General features: G+C 47.7%; 1 protein-coding gene across 1 annotated transcript in view; it reads right to left on the bottom strand.

Annotated features, from left to right (window-relative positions):
* Window positions 1-17,249, bottom strand: part of ARHGAP42 (Rho GTPase activating protein 42) — a 285,026-nt gene that overhangs the window by 181,976 nt on the left and 85,801 nt on the right. The window contains exon 4 of the mRNA XM_083170082.1: window positions 6,006-6,067. Coding sequence (XP_083026208.1) covers window positions 6,006-6,067 — 62 coding nt within the window. The remainder of the gene's footprint in view (window positions 1-6,005; window positions 6,068-17,249) is intronic.

The raw sequence follows: 17,249 nt of genomic DNA on the forward strand, positions 1-17,249 counted from the left end.
TGCATGTGAGACACTCGTGCGTCCCAGTCAGATGGAGCACCTCTCCGCCAACGATTGCTGAAGGAGAGGAGCTCCATCTGTACTTACACTGCAATTTAGATTTCAGTTTGAACACACCCCATCCAAATCTAACTCTCTCTGCACATGTATCATCTGCCCCATCTGCAGTGCAGCATGGTTTTGTCTATTTGCTAAAAAAAAAAGAGCAGCTTTGCGATCAGGTCTATAACCCCCTGATGTTGCTTTAGACTGTTCTTTAATTTGGAACTTTGTTTTATTAATACCCACAGTTTACAGTAATGGTCATACAATATTCCATACTTACTCCCACTTTTACTAACCACTCAACAAAATTGTTCTTATTTACAGCAAACCAACTAAGGGGAACAGCTGAAAGAGAAAGCTCTCATTGTACGGTTCTCTCTACACTTCTCAGTATCTCATGTAGATATATAATTACTTACAACCGCACTCCGGAATGCTGGAGACTGAGGGGAAGTGTTCCGCATTCTTGTATTTTCTTTGGCTGGTGTTCAGGGGGATATCTACCCTAATAGTCAACTTTCACTTCCCTCAGAACTGTTTGATGTAATGGTCTGCGTTAATTTCATTGCAACTGATTGGCCTAGCTGGGTATTGTGATCGTACAGGGACGTTCTGTCTCGGTATTTAAATGTCTAGTTGGAAGTACAAAAGAAGGTAAATATTATAGGCTCCCATAAATTAAAAGATTCGTCTGCCCTCGCCCCCAGTTTGTGTGACATTGCCAAATTCCCGGAATAGCAATTCACTATCCAGCCTTGTTAATGGCTATTCAAGCCGTCAAGTCTGCCACTATTGTTACATGCTCTTTATAAAACCTAGTGACAGTTATTTACCCAGATGTTCCAGTGTTTTCCTATCGTCTGTGTTTATATGATGCAATGTCAGCGTAATGTGGTCGTGGCCATTTGCATATACCAAGGAACAGACGGATTACAATTGTATCAGATTGCTCAATTTAAATATAGAAAAATGTGTCTACACCACAGTATTCAAGCACATTGGGCCTGATTCAGATGCGTGCGCACAGGGCAGAATTCGGGCGCGGTGTGAGAAGGTCTGCATCCGCCCCGTAAAATCCCACCTTGCGAATAGGTTTGAGAATGGATGTGTACGGGAACCGGGAACACATCCATTCGCATCCAGCCAACTAGAGGAAAAATCATTCAATATTTTTTCTCACCAGCGAATGATTTTTCGTCTTTTTCCCGTACACTCCCAGCGTTTTTATTGGGGGCAACCACTGTTTTTGAGGGGCGTGCCCATGAAACAACCGGGATCCACCCCCACACGCAATCATGCTGCAATCGGCTTGCAAATAGAAATATCTGCCAAAGCTGATTGCAACCGGGCCTCGTGCATGCACATTGCAGCAAATAGCCCAAACATCGGTCATATTCCTGTTTGTTCTGTGCTTCCCATTAATTCAGTGCCAGAGTTGGGCGGACCTGCGCTCTGTGCCAGCACCACTTCCAGAAGACAGGACATCATGAACTGTACAAGCTGCAGGGGCATGCCTGGCAGGCCTATGGGTTGCTTCTGGCAAATCTGCAACAGAGAGGTTGCATGCAGGGTGCCTTTCCAGGCTGTGGGGCAGCAATACTCGTGGCCCCATCTCTCTGGGCTATCCGAGTCTTAAGAGAGAAGGTGGCTGGTGTGCAGTATTCGTACAGACCTGTCTGCGCTCTCACCAGCACTGGCAATGCGTTTTTTGACTGAGCACTAATAGTCTCTGGTGCTGTGCGAACACACAGGTCTCCAGAAAAATGGCATGATGGGAATTTCCCCAGTGAAATTTTCTATTGAACTCTGGGAAAATGTCATCAATACCAATTTCCTGGTATTGAAGAAATGGGGTGCAGTGTTGCACTCCAGGCATACATGTGCACTGCACACCATTCGCCCATTATACATAGTGCACTGCTTCGCGCCCTGGTGACAGCACCATTTGTACCCCGTTTAGTTTCATGTTCTGCGTATGTGCACTTCTGTGCGTGTGCATACGCTGGGTGCGTGCGGACATGGCAAACTGATTGTTTGCCTTCCCGTTCGCACCTACCAGTGCGGGCGGGGGGTGTGGGGTGGCAGCGAAGGGCTGCACACATATGAATGCCCAGCGTGATGGAAATTAGGCAGTGACTCGGCTGCCGGGGTGGGCAGCTGACAACACTGGAAGTCAGCTGCCTGCCCTCTTCCCCAGAGAGTGTCTTAGTTTTTTTTCCATGCACCTTCCAAATCATTCGATTGTCTGAGACCATAAAATGATTTGGCCCCCGCACCCAAGGCTGCGAGTGGATGTTTATGCACGATGAGGCGAAATTTGCAGCGTAGTGTGTGGATCAGAATAAGGTCCAATGTGTAGACGCTGCCTAAGGCACTGGTGTTGGATTAAGCATAATAAGCATATGGAATAAACAATGCTTACAATTTTTTGGGGTACCCTTACGTTGGCTACGGCATTATCACCAACATACTGTCCTGAGTATATACTGTATTAGTCCTATCATTATCCTTTGCACCACTAAGGGCCAGATGTATCAAGCTTCAAAAAGTGACAAAGTGGAGAGTGATAAATAGAGACAGGATTATATGCATTTGCATATTTGCATAACTATTTGCATATTTTCCCCATTCTCGCTGGTTATTGCATATTTTACCTAATATCTAGTGATGGTGCATATTTTAGGCCCCGCCCTCTTCCCACCCGCAAGTCACAGCACTGCTTTGCCCTGCTGCTGCTGGCCAGGTAGAGGTAGAGTGTGCAGGCTGGGGCAATATGTGCGCAGTGTGGGGAACCTTGGATGTACGCTATGTCTGACACTGCTGTAGACTGCCAATCCATGTTGATAAAAGTCAGTAGGGGCGGGTGCCATTACGAAGCTCCTGAACCTTTGCCTGCCCCTGGCCTGGGACTTTACACCAAGAGACAGACTTCTGCAGCAGAGGAGGCGGGCAAAAGGGTTGTGACATCACGCAGTGCATAAGAAATGCCGTGTCACAGTGAGTATGCAAGGAGGAAGCCTTCCACTGCGCCGCCTCACACGCTATGCTGACATTTGATCCATCGGCGCTGGAGATGAGGGTCCGTGTAGCTGATACAAGTAGAGCTTTGGACGCTGCAAATGCTGTAGCAGCCAGGAAGAAAAAAATCCTGTGTACAGCACTAGACATCTGCAGATGCTGTGGGCCTATTTTGGAGGTTTATTTGCAACTAATTTTATGCTGATTTTTAAATAAATAAGTTAAAAAAAAATTTTTTTTTTTTATTATTATTTAATGTAGCATATTTTAACACTTTTCATGCATATTTTAAGTATTTTTCATGCATATTTGAAGCTTTTTATGTTGCATGTAATCCTGTCTCTAGTGATAAACCACCAGCCAATCAGCTACTTACTACCATATTTCAAACCCAGCCTGAAACATGTCAGTTAGAAGCTGATTGTCTATCACTCTCCACTCTTGCATTTAGTGTGACCCCCGCATCATCCCCGGTACCCCCTCCCTCTGCTGGTCAAATACCGGCATTCACAGCTCTTTGGGTAGGGGGGTGGGGCAAATAAGTACTTCCCCCTCCGTAAAGTGCCACAAATCACAGCATTTACCGGAATGGGGGTGGGTCCTAATGGTGGAAAGCCACCCCCCCCCCCCCCCCCCCCCCCGTAAAAGCTGCAGAGAGTCTCCTCTCCGGGGTTCTCTTCAAGGATACATTTAAGGTAGGCAAGTTTGATCCTACATCACCGGCTGGAGGCTTCTCACTCCTGGAACATTGGATCATTGTCTTTTGTCACTGCTGTCCGCACACTGGCAGAGATTACACCGTCCATATGCTGACTTATCAGGAGTGTTTTATTTACAGTCGCCTTTTGCCAGACTGAAGCTGGAAACATGGTAATGGCACTTATCAGAGGAACGGCCGCTATTGATCAGTCTATTATATCTTTGTGCGTCTTGAGTCAGAACATCTGTGCTCAAATAAACAACCGGCCTTTCAACTTTCAGAGGAGGCCCGACATCATCTCTCCACGCTCGGCAATTTCCTCGCCTGAGCTCGGAATGAACAACTTTGTAATGCAGAGAAAAATAGCAGTGCGCAGACAGACAGCGGCGGCAATAAAAACAGGAAGCCAGCAAGGGACCAATTTCAGCAACTGCTGAAAGACCTACGTGTACCCTCCCCTACATTATTCTACAAGTTTAAAACCAGGGAACCTTTGATCTCAGCGCCAGATGATTACTGAGTGATTACGATTGGCCTGTGGAGGAGACATTAACAGTCTAGCACATTTTCAGCGTGTCTGCCAGCCGAGACCAAGAGAAATTGTGTGGTTGGAACTCAGGATTTTTTAAATTTTTTTTTACTTTTCTGAATACTAAATAGTTTAGGATGTATAACCCTGCCCCCAATAAATGTATATTAACCATTTGAGTGCCAACAGAGATGCGCAAAATATCCGCTAAAAATGCAGGCGTCGCTCACATTTGTTATATAAATTCAAATGAAAAATGTTGTGTAAAAAAAAGATTATGGGTGACATTTAATGGAATGTGATTTTTAGTAAGGTTCTGAAATCGCATCTTATTGCATTTTACAAAATAGGGAAGCGTGGTGAGCGCAGCGAGACCCGCATGGAGACGCGTATTACTTTACATGTATTCCGCGTCCCCTCGCGGGGCTCGGTGGTTCACTGCGCTCGCCACACTATATAAAATCAGCTCCACGCCGACGTGGATAGTGGGGGTATGAAAAGGTCATAGGACGCGTACCGCCGCCGCTCGCCATGCTTCGGGTTCACGTTCATAGTGGGGGTGGCGTGGGGGTGCATTTAACATTGTAAGCCCCCATTAGTGTGCTTATACAATTTTAAATCGCATACCATTGTATATGCGATACAATGGAATACAATGCCATACAATTCGATGGTATGCAATTTAAAATTGTATAACATCGGCTGCCATCGCATCGCATACCATCGCATGCCTTATGGTCTGCGATGCGATGGGCGCCGTGCTAGTACACAAGTACCAAAAAAAAAAATGTCGACTATTTAATGAGATGCGAATTCCCAGCAAAAAAAATGCAATATGGTGCAAACTTTAGACATGAAAATGTAGGAATTGAAGAGCATGTGCGATTTGTGTTAAAAAAAAAAACGGCGTGGGGTCCCTACTCCTGAGCATAACAAGCCCCGGACTCAAAGAACCGGTCCTGGTTTTAGAAATTCCGGGGGAAAAAAAACATAAGGGACCCCAGGATTTCTAAAACTAGCACCAGGCTTAATGGCCATTCTTGGTTCCCAAAATATGGGGGACAAAACGAGTAGGTGTTCCCTGTATATCAAGAACCAGCACCGGGCCAAACCAGCCAGCAGGCTAATGCCACAGCCGGGGAGAGACTTTGGTACTTGTTTAGTTTCACGGCGGCAGATATCGCATGCGATTTGCATATGATTCGATGTGCGATGCGATTTAGTACCTGTTTATAACCCCACTATCCACTTCGGCATGGAGTTGATTTCCTATAGTGTGGCGAGCGCAACGAACCACCGAGCCAGAAGCGTGGCGAGCGGACACAGATTACTTGACATGTATTCACTGAGCCCGAAGCATGGCGAGCGCAGCGAGCCCCACAAGGGGACGCTGAATACATGTAAAGTAATCCGTGTTCGCGCTGCCGAGACACAGTGGGGCTTGCATATGAATCTATATGCATGCCCGGCTGTGTCGATCATCCATTACCCACAGGAAGCTGTGGGTAAGAGCGATCCTGAATCGGCCCCAAAGTGTAAATTGCAGAGAAGCTCAGCTTTCCACTTATACAGTATATTGACATTTTCTATAAAGAGCTAGCACAAGCTAAACTACAGTAAATGCTGAATAGTTGGTACAGTTTACTGTAGCGTCACACTTTATTCACATACAGCCCTCCGTGACTGGCGTGTAGCATGTAGTATTGATCTTACCAGTCGTCGCCTCTCTTCCTCCACAGTGATAAGCAGGCGCGCAAACTCTTTCAGGGACTGAGCTGAAAGAAAGGAAATGGAGGTAAGTGGATGTAATCGTTATCTGAGAAAAAGGGTCTGCAAGTGATTCGTAATCGGAACGTGCCTGGGAATCATCTGAGATGACTGACAAATAGTTGTATATTGTATTATAACATAATGTCCATGATTTCAGCAGTATCTCTTATATAATAGCCCAGAACTGTCAATCTGTGAGTGTGTGTATAACGCTGGGTGGGGTCTGGGCGGAGTCATGGATTGACAGTTCTGGGCTATATATATTTAGGAAAAACAAAAGTTCTAAAATAAGATCATATACTTGCAAAACAGTAGTATGAGGGGCGAGCCCGCACACAATACATGCTTCTCCCCTACATGCGATGCTGCTGCTGAGGTGCCACCCCCCATCCACTCCACCAGCCTCCTCCTAACTCGGTGCTAAACCTCCCCACCTCAATCATCAGCCACCCCCACCTCAATCATTTTCAAACACAGCCTGTGACATGGCAGGTAGGAGCTGATTGGTTGGTGGTTTATCACTCTCCATTTTATTCAAACTTAGTACATCTGGCCCTTAGGCTCATGGTCTAGCTGGGGCCAGGATTTTGTCTGGGACTTCTTACCTGCATCGCTGTTGACATTACTACTGAGCCCACCGCAATCCACCCCCCCCCCCCCCCCCCCCCCATGATCTTGCCATGCAGTATGATCACTATCATAGGAATACATCGCCAGAATTCGTACATTATTCTCAGAGTGTCCTACAGACCAGCATTGTATACATGTAGTCATTTCAAGCTAGCAATTTCAAATAAAAAAGGACAAGTAAAGCTTTCAGCAATATCATATTGTACTTTGTTTGTGTGTGAAATTAAATTTCAACGTTGCTTAAATGTTGAAAACCTCCAGTGGAAACAGGGAAAGCGGAGATCTTGTCACATACAGAAACCACCAGGATATAAATACTATAATCATACAGTATTATATAATGCTTGCCGAGCCTCTTTAGACCGTGCAGGTTTTTAAGGTGTAAATTGTGGATTTCATCAAATCAAACCCCAATTTGTGCACCTCTGGGCTCGCCATGCTTTGGGTGAGGTACCTCATTCCACCACCGATGCGGTCAGCACAGACTACCGTTCCCAATTGTAGTCCATGCGGATGGTAAAATATGAGCAAATGAAACAAAACACCCAAAAAGTCCTTGTGTCGACCATATGTTATGTTGACAATCATCATGTGACCAGTGCCAGATTAAGGTCTAAATGGGCCTGGAGCTGAAAATGATCAAGGGCCTATAATGCGCAATAATAGGGGTTGTGGCCAGCACCTAATAATGTGGGTGGCGTGACCAGTGTTCTGGTTGGGTGATCTGGTCACGGGTGTGTCTCTATTTGTATAAATACTTTCAACCAATTATATATGCCTGGAAAAGGCAGGGGGCGTGCATAGGAAAAATGCAGGGAGATATATTGGTGGGTGCCCTCCTAAGGTGCAGCCGCAGGATGCCGATGTCCTAAGATACTTGCGGGGTGAGGAGGCACTCCAGTCATAGATAAAATGCTGAAAGCCGAAACTTGGTAGACAACATTTCAGCGCCTTTTATGTGGTCACCTAGGTTTACCACAACATATACCCCTTATACAAATCATGCAACACAATAGTAACCCCTTTATACTGTACTTGGTACTTGTTTAGTTTCAGGGCTGCAGTTACGTAGTTTACGTAGTGGTGTTTTGAGAATACCAATACAGCACTATGCTGCCTACATAAACTACGTAACTGCTTCTGGAGCCCTGAAACTACACAATGGTTAATATCCCCACTATCCACGTCATACCCCCAGTGTCCACGTGGGCGCGGAGTTGATTTCACACTTCGGGCTCAGTGGCGAACGCAGCGAGCCACATTTTATGAAATCAACTCCACGCCCATGTGGACACTGGGGGTATGACGTGGATAGTGGGGATATGATTGTGTTAGTGTGTGAACTGTGTGTTGATAGTGTGTGTGTGTGTGTGTGTGTGTACTGCAGTACGTGATACTTACCCTCAACGATTTCCCCGTTGCTCACCTCCGCCACCTGTGTCACGCTGAAGCTGCTGCTGGTACGCCGCACCTGCATGTCACTGGCTGGGAGCAGCGCCACGCACACAGCCGGGAGCGGGGGGAGCCATACAGCGCCGTGCACACAGCAGGCAGCCAGGAGCGGGGGGAGATGTGCACGGCAGCACACAGCCTGGAGCGGGGGGAGCCATTGTTTAGTTACACAGTGCCGGTTGCATTGTCAGCGTAGCGCAGAGCTGCCGCCATGAAACTAAACAAGTACCCTATACTTGCCTCTTACACATTATGCCACATGGAATGCGCCAAAATTCACACCGACTGAGCCAAAATTCACACTATGGCACACGGATTGAGTCAAAATTCACGTTATGCCACACAGATTAAGGCAAAATTCACATTTTTCCACATGGATTGAGCCAAAATACACACTATACCAAACAGATTGAGCAATAATGCACAATATGCTTCATAAACAGGGGCATTGCGCGCATTACAAATTTACACCATAATTTACATGTTAAGCCACACACCATAATGTCCATTACCTATATTGCCTATTAAAAATTATTCTACATAAGTGCTGCTTACCTACATGCTCATTGCCAGGGGTTCCATGCTCATTGCCAGGGGTTCCATGCTCGTTGCCGTGTGGGATTACATGCTCATTGCCAAGGGGGAATACATGCTTGCGGTAACTGGGGGACAGCCGCCACCTGGCAGAAATGACAGCCGGGCAGAGAGCAGGGGGCTGTAATCAGAGCACTGCAGGTCTCGGCTATTTGAAATAATACCCCTTTCACACCAGAAAATGCAGGGACTGGCCCCTTTTACACCAGCTTAGTCCCTGCATATTCTGGTGTGAGGGGGAGCAATGAACCCATATGGACCAGCCTGGTATCAGATTAAAGGCCCATTGATTTTGATTCGACTAAGGTCAACCTCGAGCTTCTGTGATGCTGGAGGGGGAACTTGCAGCTGTTGGAACCGGGTGGGGGTCGGAATTAGCGTGTCCCATGTTATGGGGAAAACGTTCCAACTCTGCCTGGTGGTATCTCCCGGGGGTCTAGTAACGCGATTCTTGGCTTGTTGGAAAGCCCTGGCCCTCAGCTACAAAATGGGCCTATTTGTAGAGTGGGCCCGGAGCTGTAGCTCCATCAGGCCCATTGTTAATCCGGCCCTGCATGTGACCAATTGACCTACAGTGCTGACTGTCAAATTATTAACAGGATTCCACTATCCATATCAACTCTCTCGTGAATTACTACATTAGCCAATGTTTTTATATCACGATGAAAGACTTGGTGCTGTGAAAACACAACTAATGTGCTTTTAAAATAAATATTCTAAAATAATGGTGTAACACATTACCCACGGCAAACAGCTCCTCTCAAGCCACGATCGTCCTTAGGATCATGAATCACCGCAGACGCTGGGTTGCACCGCAGGGAACGCCAAGCAGGAGAGATGCTGGGACACAAGCCATGCCCTAACGCATTTCGCCAGAGACTTCGTCATGGTGTAATGTGTTACACCATGTGATAATCAGTCCACAGTGCTTTTATAATATGGTACGAGCAATTGTCTTTTTATGCCTGGAGTTTTGGTATTGTTCACAATAAAACTCTTTTATCTGCACTATGAAGTGCACCTCTCTCTTCTGTTTATTTTAGATATTTGTTTCATCCCGACCCTGGATGCCTACCCATAAGAGAGGTTGCTGCAGTTCATTATAGTGGACTTGGTGCTTACTTAGGGGGGATGCTCTAACATCCGCACCCCAGCTCCGCCCCCTATCGCCGCACTTCGCATTCATAATTATCGCATATGCACTAACATATGGGATAATTATGGCAAAGGACAGCTCTTGCGTTAAGAGTCAGCGGGTCCCATGGGGACCGGGCGGTTCTCCCCTCCCTCCCTTACCCGGCGCTGCTGCTGTGGGCGGGCTCTCCTCCTCCCTGCACCCGGAAGAGGATCATAGTGCAGGGAGGAGGAGTTCACAGGTCCGGACAGCACAGCTCTGTGCTGCCCGGACACAGGTGAGAGGGGGGGGCGATGCAGGGCGGCGGGGGTCCGTGCGGGGTGGCGGTAGGTCGGTGCGGGGCGGCGGAGGGTTGCAGATGAAGCCCATAGGCTTTTTTGGGGCATCGCCAGATTTTTCTGGGGATGCCCCCCGCCAGATTTTTCTGGGGATGCCCAAATGCGGTAAAAACTCAGATAACGGGGTTTTTACCGCATTTTTAGCTTAGAGAATCTCCCCCTTTGGACTCATACACCAGCGCTGCTCAAATTTTGAGTTCTATGGAACTCAAAATACAGTAATCAGACTCCAGGCTTCACCTCCCCAGTATCCGGCCACAAAAAAATGTCAATTCATCCTTGTATCACACAGCACTTTGCCAAATGGTCATACTGGGATAGTACACTTCAGATCTGACAAATACTTTGGTTTGTTATTAAATCCAGGATTCATTAATCTAGTGAACAGCCTCTGCTATACTCTCCATACTCAGTACTGTATAATTCCCGAGCCGCTTACTTACTGGCCGGATCTCCTCGCTGCTTACCTCACTCACTGTATGTCGCTATTCATTAAAGGAACCCACAATGGGCCGCTCCAGTATAAGGATTACCTCATACAAACAACTTAGGCGGGTATGCAATGTGCTGCCGCTATTTCCGATGTGGGAAATAGCAGCGGCTCCCTATTCAATGCTGTCATTAACGACAGCATTGAAGCAGGATCACGGCAGAGCGGCCTCGACTTCAGAAGCTGACGGGCCCGTTCTGCCGATAACGGCCGTGGATTGTCGTGATCCAGGCCGCAGATCGGCAATCCACGGCCGTTTTCGCCCATCGGCAGGCGGGACATTGAATCCCGTCTGTCGTTATGAGGTCGATCGCACCTTTTTGCATTTTTCAAAATCGCATATTTTTTGGGGGGGAAATTTTACTATTTAACTAGATTTGCTGCAAAAAAAAAATGCTATTTGGTGCGATTTTTAGTCATGAAAATGTCCAAATTTGAGGACATGAGTGATTTTGGAGACATGGAAATGTGCGATTTAAAAAAAAAAATGGCATGGGGTCCCCCTTCCTGAGCATAACCAACCCCGGGCTACAGAGGACAAAAAACTGGGGGTCCCCCGTATTTTGGAACCACATACCTCCCAACACTCACGATTTCAGCGGGACAGTCCCGATTACCGGGTCCTGTCCCGTTGTCCCACCCGCGGCCGGAGGTGTCCCGCTGCGGGGGGGGGGGCAGTTGGGAGCCCCCCCCAATTTAACAGAATAGCGTCTATTCCCGGCCGAAAACGGGGATGCGGCTCATTTGCATAAGCCACGCCCCTCATTTACATAAACCGCGCCCCCTTTTGGACGCTCGCTATTTCTGCAGCTACAAAGTTGGGAGGTATGGAACCAGCACCAGGCTCCAACAGCCCGTGGTATCATGCCACAGACAGGGAACACTTTTTTACATGGTCTCCCGGCCATACCATGAGCACCGTAGCTGGTCAGCCCTGAACGGGGTACCTGAGGGAGTGGGAACCCCCCGATAAAGGGCCCCCCTCTCTAGGCTTTGCCCAAGTCCCCTCACTAGTATGAGATTGCGTTTGCATATACATCTGCTGGCACGCGACCACAAGGGAAAAAAATCATTCGATGCTCGCTCACCATCGAGTGAATGTTTTTTTTTTCACCATCGCTAATAAAACTCAGTCTAGACTAACTTTTATCCTGGCCGGAGATGCCCGAATTCGTGGTGGGCGCTGACGTCATGCGATGTCATGTGGCCGCTCCAAGCAGGCACCAAGCTTGCGTTCGTAGAGGTACGCCCAGCGTTTCTATGGGCACACCCAACATTTCGTGGGCACACCCATGAAACACTGGGCGGTCCCCTGCCCGCCTGTACAGGAGCGGGCACATGCGTCCGCTCCAGGACGAGGTAGCGAATTCGGGCCGCACAGAGTGGACAGGTAAAAGGTAGCGATTGCGTAAGCTCCACAGGCTCAAAGGTGGACATGACAGTGATCGGCATAGGGTTTTACATTTTTTCCAGGTGTCATTTTTCTATTTGATCAGATGTGACCACCATAATAGCAGCGACTGTACACAGCGGGACTGTTCCGGTGTATGATCAGCCAAAATGTCATTAAGCTCTGATTTACTCTGATTTCAAAGCAGGATCTTATTGGCTATCAACTGTCAACAACTGTCATTAGGGATAGCCGATAAGATCCTGCTTTGAAATCAGAGTAAATCAGAACCTGCACATCTCAATTAGTTAGCCTGGATTACGTTACTTCTTGAACTCCTACTCGCACTACGACACTTTGATAAAAAGGAGACCATGGAAAGAGTGGGCATTGCACGAGGAACTCACCAAAAACAGCGCTGACTTGCTGACTGGCAGTGCACGCGGTTCCCACAGAATGAGTAGCTGTTCACTTGTGTAAATCCAGCTATTTCATGTGGTTTAATATCCCAGACTGAACTAAGTGAAGGTCATGTTCTTGGCTTAGATCCTCTGCAGTGCTGTGGCTTCCAACACAAGTATGGGGTTTTTTTTGGACAAAACTCATAAATAATCTCTTTAGTTCAGAAAAAAAACAGCATAAGCTATAATTTATTTTTATCTTACCAGTTATGTATATAGTGCACGTGTTCTACAGCACTGTATTATTTATATTTGGCCATTCACAACAATCCCTGCCCATGTGGAGTTTATCATCTACATTTTTCTTTTGGGGGGGCAAATGAACCTTCCAGTATATTTTTGTATTGTTGGACAAAATCAGAACACCCAGGAGAAAGGAATAACTCACGTGAGCATATACAAACTCCACACAGATATGTGCATAGTAAGGCAGTAACGCTAACTATTATACCAGGCCTGGCCACCCATTCTTCATTGAAACTACACATCTCCGTTTTAGAATTCCCTAATTAGCAAAACTGTGGCAGGGCATCATGGGATTTGTAGTTTCACAAAAGCTACATGGCCAAAGGTTTGTCAGGCCTACATTACACCATCCCTACTGCAACGGAGAGGCTTGATACAAAGTGAATACTATGCTGGTCTGCTTAGTACTGTGTATCCTGTGTGAAACTACACTTTCAATGCCCAGAAAAATGACAAACGCACTGTATGTGCTTCTGCTTATGTATTTGGTACTTACATCAGATTGTATCTGAAAAGGTGCAAAAGTAAAGACTGAATGTGCAGGAAGCCCAGCCTGCATGCCCATGCAACAATGTGATGGCTATATTTTTAAATCAGCACTTGATTTTATTATATACATTATCCATAACATTCAATATTTTTCTATAGGTTATACATGTGTAGTTGTGGATAAATGTGTGATGTTATTATTGTGTGGTTTTGATGGGGTGCCAGGACTCTCTGGAAGTGACATCACTGACACTTAGGGCGAGATGTACTAAAGGGAAAATGCGGTAAAACCCCTGTTTTACCGCATTTTCCTATGTACTAAAACCCGTTCGCAGCGGTTTCGCAGGGCAGGGTATCGCCACCTTTGGGTGGCGATACCCTATAGAAGCCTATGGGCTTCTTTTCGCCGCCCGCCGCGTCGCCGCAACCCGCCGCCTCGCCGACCCCCCCTTTCCCCCCTCCCTTGGGCTTACCTTCTTGCAGGTCCTCCTGGACCCCGGAAGGTAAGCCCTTCCTCCCCCTAGCAACGCAGCCGGACGTCCTTCCGGCTGCAGGGGGAGGAGGAAGCGCCGGGGACAGCTTGCTTAGCTGTCCCCGGCGTGAAAGCAGCAGAAGCCGGCTGGGAGGTGACGGAGACCCCCCGCAGACCACAGTACAGGTATCGCGGGGGGCCTCCGTCACCGCATCGCGATGCCAGCCGCATATGTTAGTACATATGTGGCGGCATCGCGGCGGGGGGGGGGCGCGAAGGGCGGCGATGTATTTTAATACATCCCGCCCTTAGGGTTTTTCCGGGAATCTCCCGATTTTGATGGCAACCCTCCTGGACACTTTTTCAGTCTCCCGGATTCCGGGATTCTCCCGGAATCCGGTTCTCTGAAAAAGCCTCCTGCCCTATTTGCCTCCTCTCCCGTCCCCATCCATCCGGTCAACATACAGCGCCTGCCAGGACTGCCTCCGCAGCCTGACAGATGCACTCGCGAGATGATGATGTCATCATCTCGCGAGTATTAGCCTGCAAGTCCGCGACTCTGCCGGCGCCGCCTGCTACCTCCTGCTGAGGTAGCATCTCAAGTGCCAGTGGGTGAGTTGAATGTGGACTTGCAAGCTGCCCCCCCCCCCCCCCCAGCCTGCCTGCGCTGCCCACTCACCCCTCCGGCATGCCAGCACTGCCCACCCCTCCAGTCCGGCCTGCCAGCGCTGCCTGCCCACAGCCCACCCCTCAGGCCTGCCAGCGCTACCCACCCACGGCCAGCCAGCCAGCCCCCCCCCCCTCTGCCTGCCACCTGCCCTCCCCTCTGCCTGCCACCTGCCCTACCCCCCCCCCCCGTCCTGCCAGCGCTGCCCACCCCCTGCCCTGCCACCTGTGTTATCTGGCACTGTGGTGGCATTTGGGTTATCTGGCACTGTGGGGGCATTTGTGTTATCTGGCACTGTGGTGGCATTTGGGTTATCTGGCACTGTGGGGGCATTTGTGTTATCTGGCACTGTGGGGGCATTTGTGTTATCTGGCACTGTGGGGGCATTTGTTTTATCAGGCACTGTGGGGGCATTTGTGTTATCAGGCACTGTGGGGGCATTTGTGTTATCTGGCACTGTGGGGCATTTGTGTTATCTGGCACTGTGGGGGCATTTGTGTTATCTGGCACTGTGGGGGCATTTGTGTTATCTGGCACTGTGGGGCATTTGTGTTATCTGGCACTGTGGGGGCATTTGTGTTATCTGGCACTGTGGGGGCATTTGTGTTTTCTGGCACTGTGGGGGCATTTGGGTTATCTGGCACTGTGGGGGCATTTGTGTTATCTGGCACTGTGGGGGCATTTGTTTTATCAGGCACTGTGGGGGCATTTGTTTTATCAGGCACTGTGGGGGCATTTGTGTTATCTGGCACTGTGGGGGCATTTGGGTTATCTGGCACTGTGGGGCATTTGTGTTATCTGGCACTGTGGGGGCATTTGTGTTATCTGGCACTGTGGGGGTATTTGTGTTATCTGGCACTGTGGGGGCATTTGTGTTATCAGGCACTGTGGGGGCATTTGTGTTATCAGGTAAAGCGATCCATCAATAATGACATACATGAATATAATAAATGTAACAATAGGCAAGCAATAGGAAAGCACCCGGACTAGACGGGATCCCCATGGAAATTTACAAGAAATATCGGACCTTTCTAGCACCGCTACTCTTGGAGACACTCAATAACTGTTTTGCCGACGGCATCATCCCTTCAACAATGTCCGAGGCTAAAATTGTTGTAATTTTAAAAACAGGGAAATCGGCACGGGAGCTTGATTCATATAGGCCAATATCCTTGATCTCGGCTGAGGCCAAGATATTGGCAAAAATTCTTGCGCATAGATTAAACCAACATATACTCACACTTATTCATCATAACCAAGCAGGTTTCATGCCTGGTAAAGATACCTCTATCAATGTACGCCATCTTTTTACTTATCTCCAAACTATTAGTAAGGACAATGAAGGCTCAGTTATAGTCTCGCTCGATGCAATTAAAGCGTTCGATGCTATAGAGTGGCCCTATCTGTGGGCGGTGCTCCGCGCGTTCGGTCTGGGGCCAAATTTTATCAAATGGATACAACTTTTGTACACCGGTCCGAGGGCGAGGGTCACCATAAATGGATGGACATCGCCAGCTTTTGCTCTTGCCAGGGGGACGAGGCAGGGGTGTCCCCTCTCCCCTGTCTTGTTCGCCCTGGCAATCGAGCCTCTGGCATGCCTGTTGAGGCAACATCCAGTAACTATGGGCTTTCCGTTGGGCGGCGGTGATGATATCGTCTCATTATATGCTGACGACCTCTTGATCTATTTAATGGATCATAGAAAGTCCCTGGGGGTGGTCCTGGAGTTGATTGATAACTTCGGTGATTATACAGGATTCAGAATAAACAAGTCGAAATCTGTTATCTTCCCAGTTAGTCCGTCTTTGAGACAGCCTCCACTGCCTGTTCAACCTCTGAAATGGGTTACAATGTTTAAATATCTTGGTATTAATATATCCTGGGACCCTAGCGAATTTGTTCAACTCAACATCCAGCCCTTATTTGTATGGTTAAAGGATAAAATCAAATCGTGGTCCAAACTTCCCCTGATTGTCACAGGAAGAATAAACCTGGTTAAAATGGCAGTCCTCCCCAAATTCCTATATACCTTTCAGCAATCCCCTGTTTACCTTCCGAAATCTTTATTTCGGAAACTGAATAGTATTATAGCTGCGTTTGTATGGAATGGAGCGCGTCATAAAATCAGTTTAAATAAATTGATGAGGGGAAATGGAGAAGGAGGACTGGGACTGCCGGACATGAGGCGATATTACCTGGTCGCCCAGATAGCTCAATTGAGAACTTGGTTCCTAAAGGGGGAAATTGGGTGGGAGTACACCAATAAGTTGTCCTCCCTTTCAACCCCGAGAGGCAGCCCGGCTCAGAGAATCATATTAGGGGACCTAAAAAGTAGCGATCCGCCATTAATGGTACAAGCCATCAAAATCTGGCAAGAGGCAGCCCAAATAATGGGCGTGGATTTTTTAGATAGAGAAATGTCGATAGTGGACCAACTTACAGACCAAGAAGTGTCTAACCTGCAGATCAATGAGGCCTGGCATCCCTATGAGGTCACTAAACTACATCAGATCTTTATCCCGACGGGGCTTAAATCATTTTATCAATTAAAACAAGAATTTAATCTGCCCCAGACACACTTTTACCGATATCTACAATTAAGAAGTGTAATTCAGTCACATTTTCCTAACGATCCCCCGATATTCGGGGATTCTCTAATAAAAACTATATTACTGTCTAGTAATAAAAAAAAGTTAGTCTCTAGGATTTATAAGACAATGGGTAGAGAAGTGCATAAAGACGAACTGATGAATTTACGTGATAAATGGGCACAAGACGTAGGTGAACTTAGTGAGGAAAATTGGCTGAGCGCAATGAAATCTA

Source organism: Crinia signifera, chromosome 2 (genome assembly GCF_055691185.1).
Source record: "Crinia signifera chromosome 2, ASM5569118v1, whole genome shotgun sequence".
NCBI lineage: Eukaryota > Metazoa > Chordata > Amphibia > Anura > Myobatrachidae > Crinia > Crinia signifera.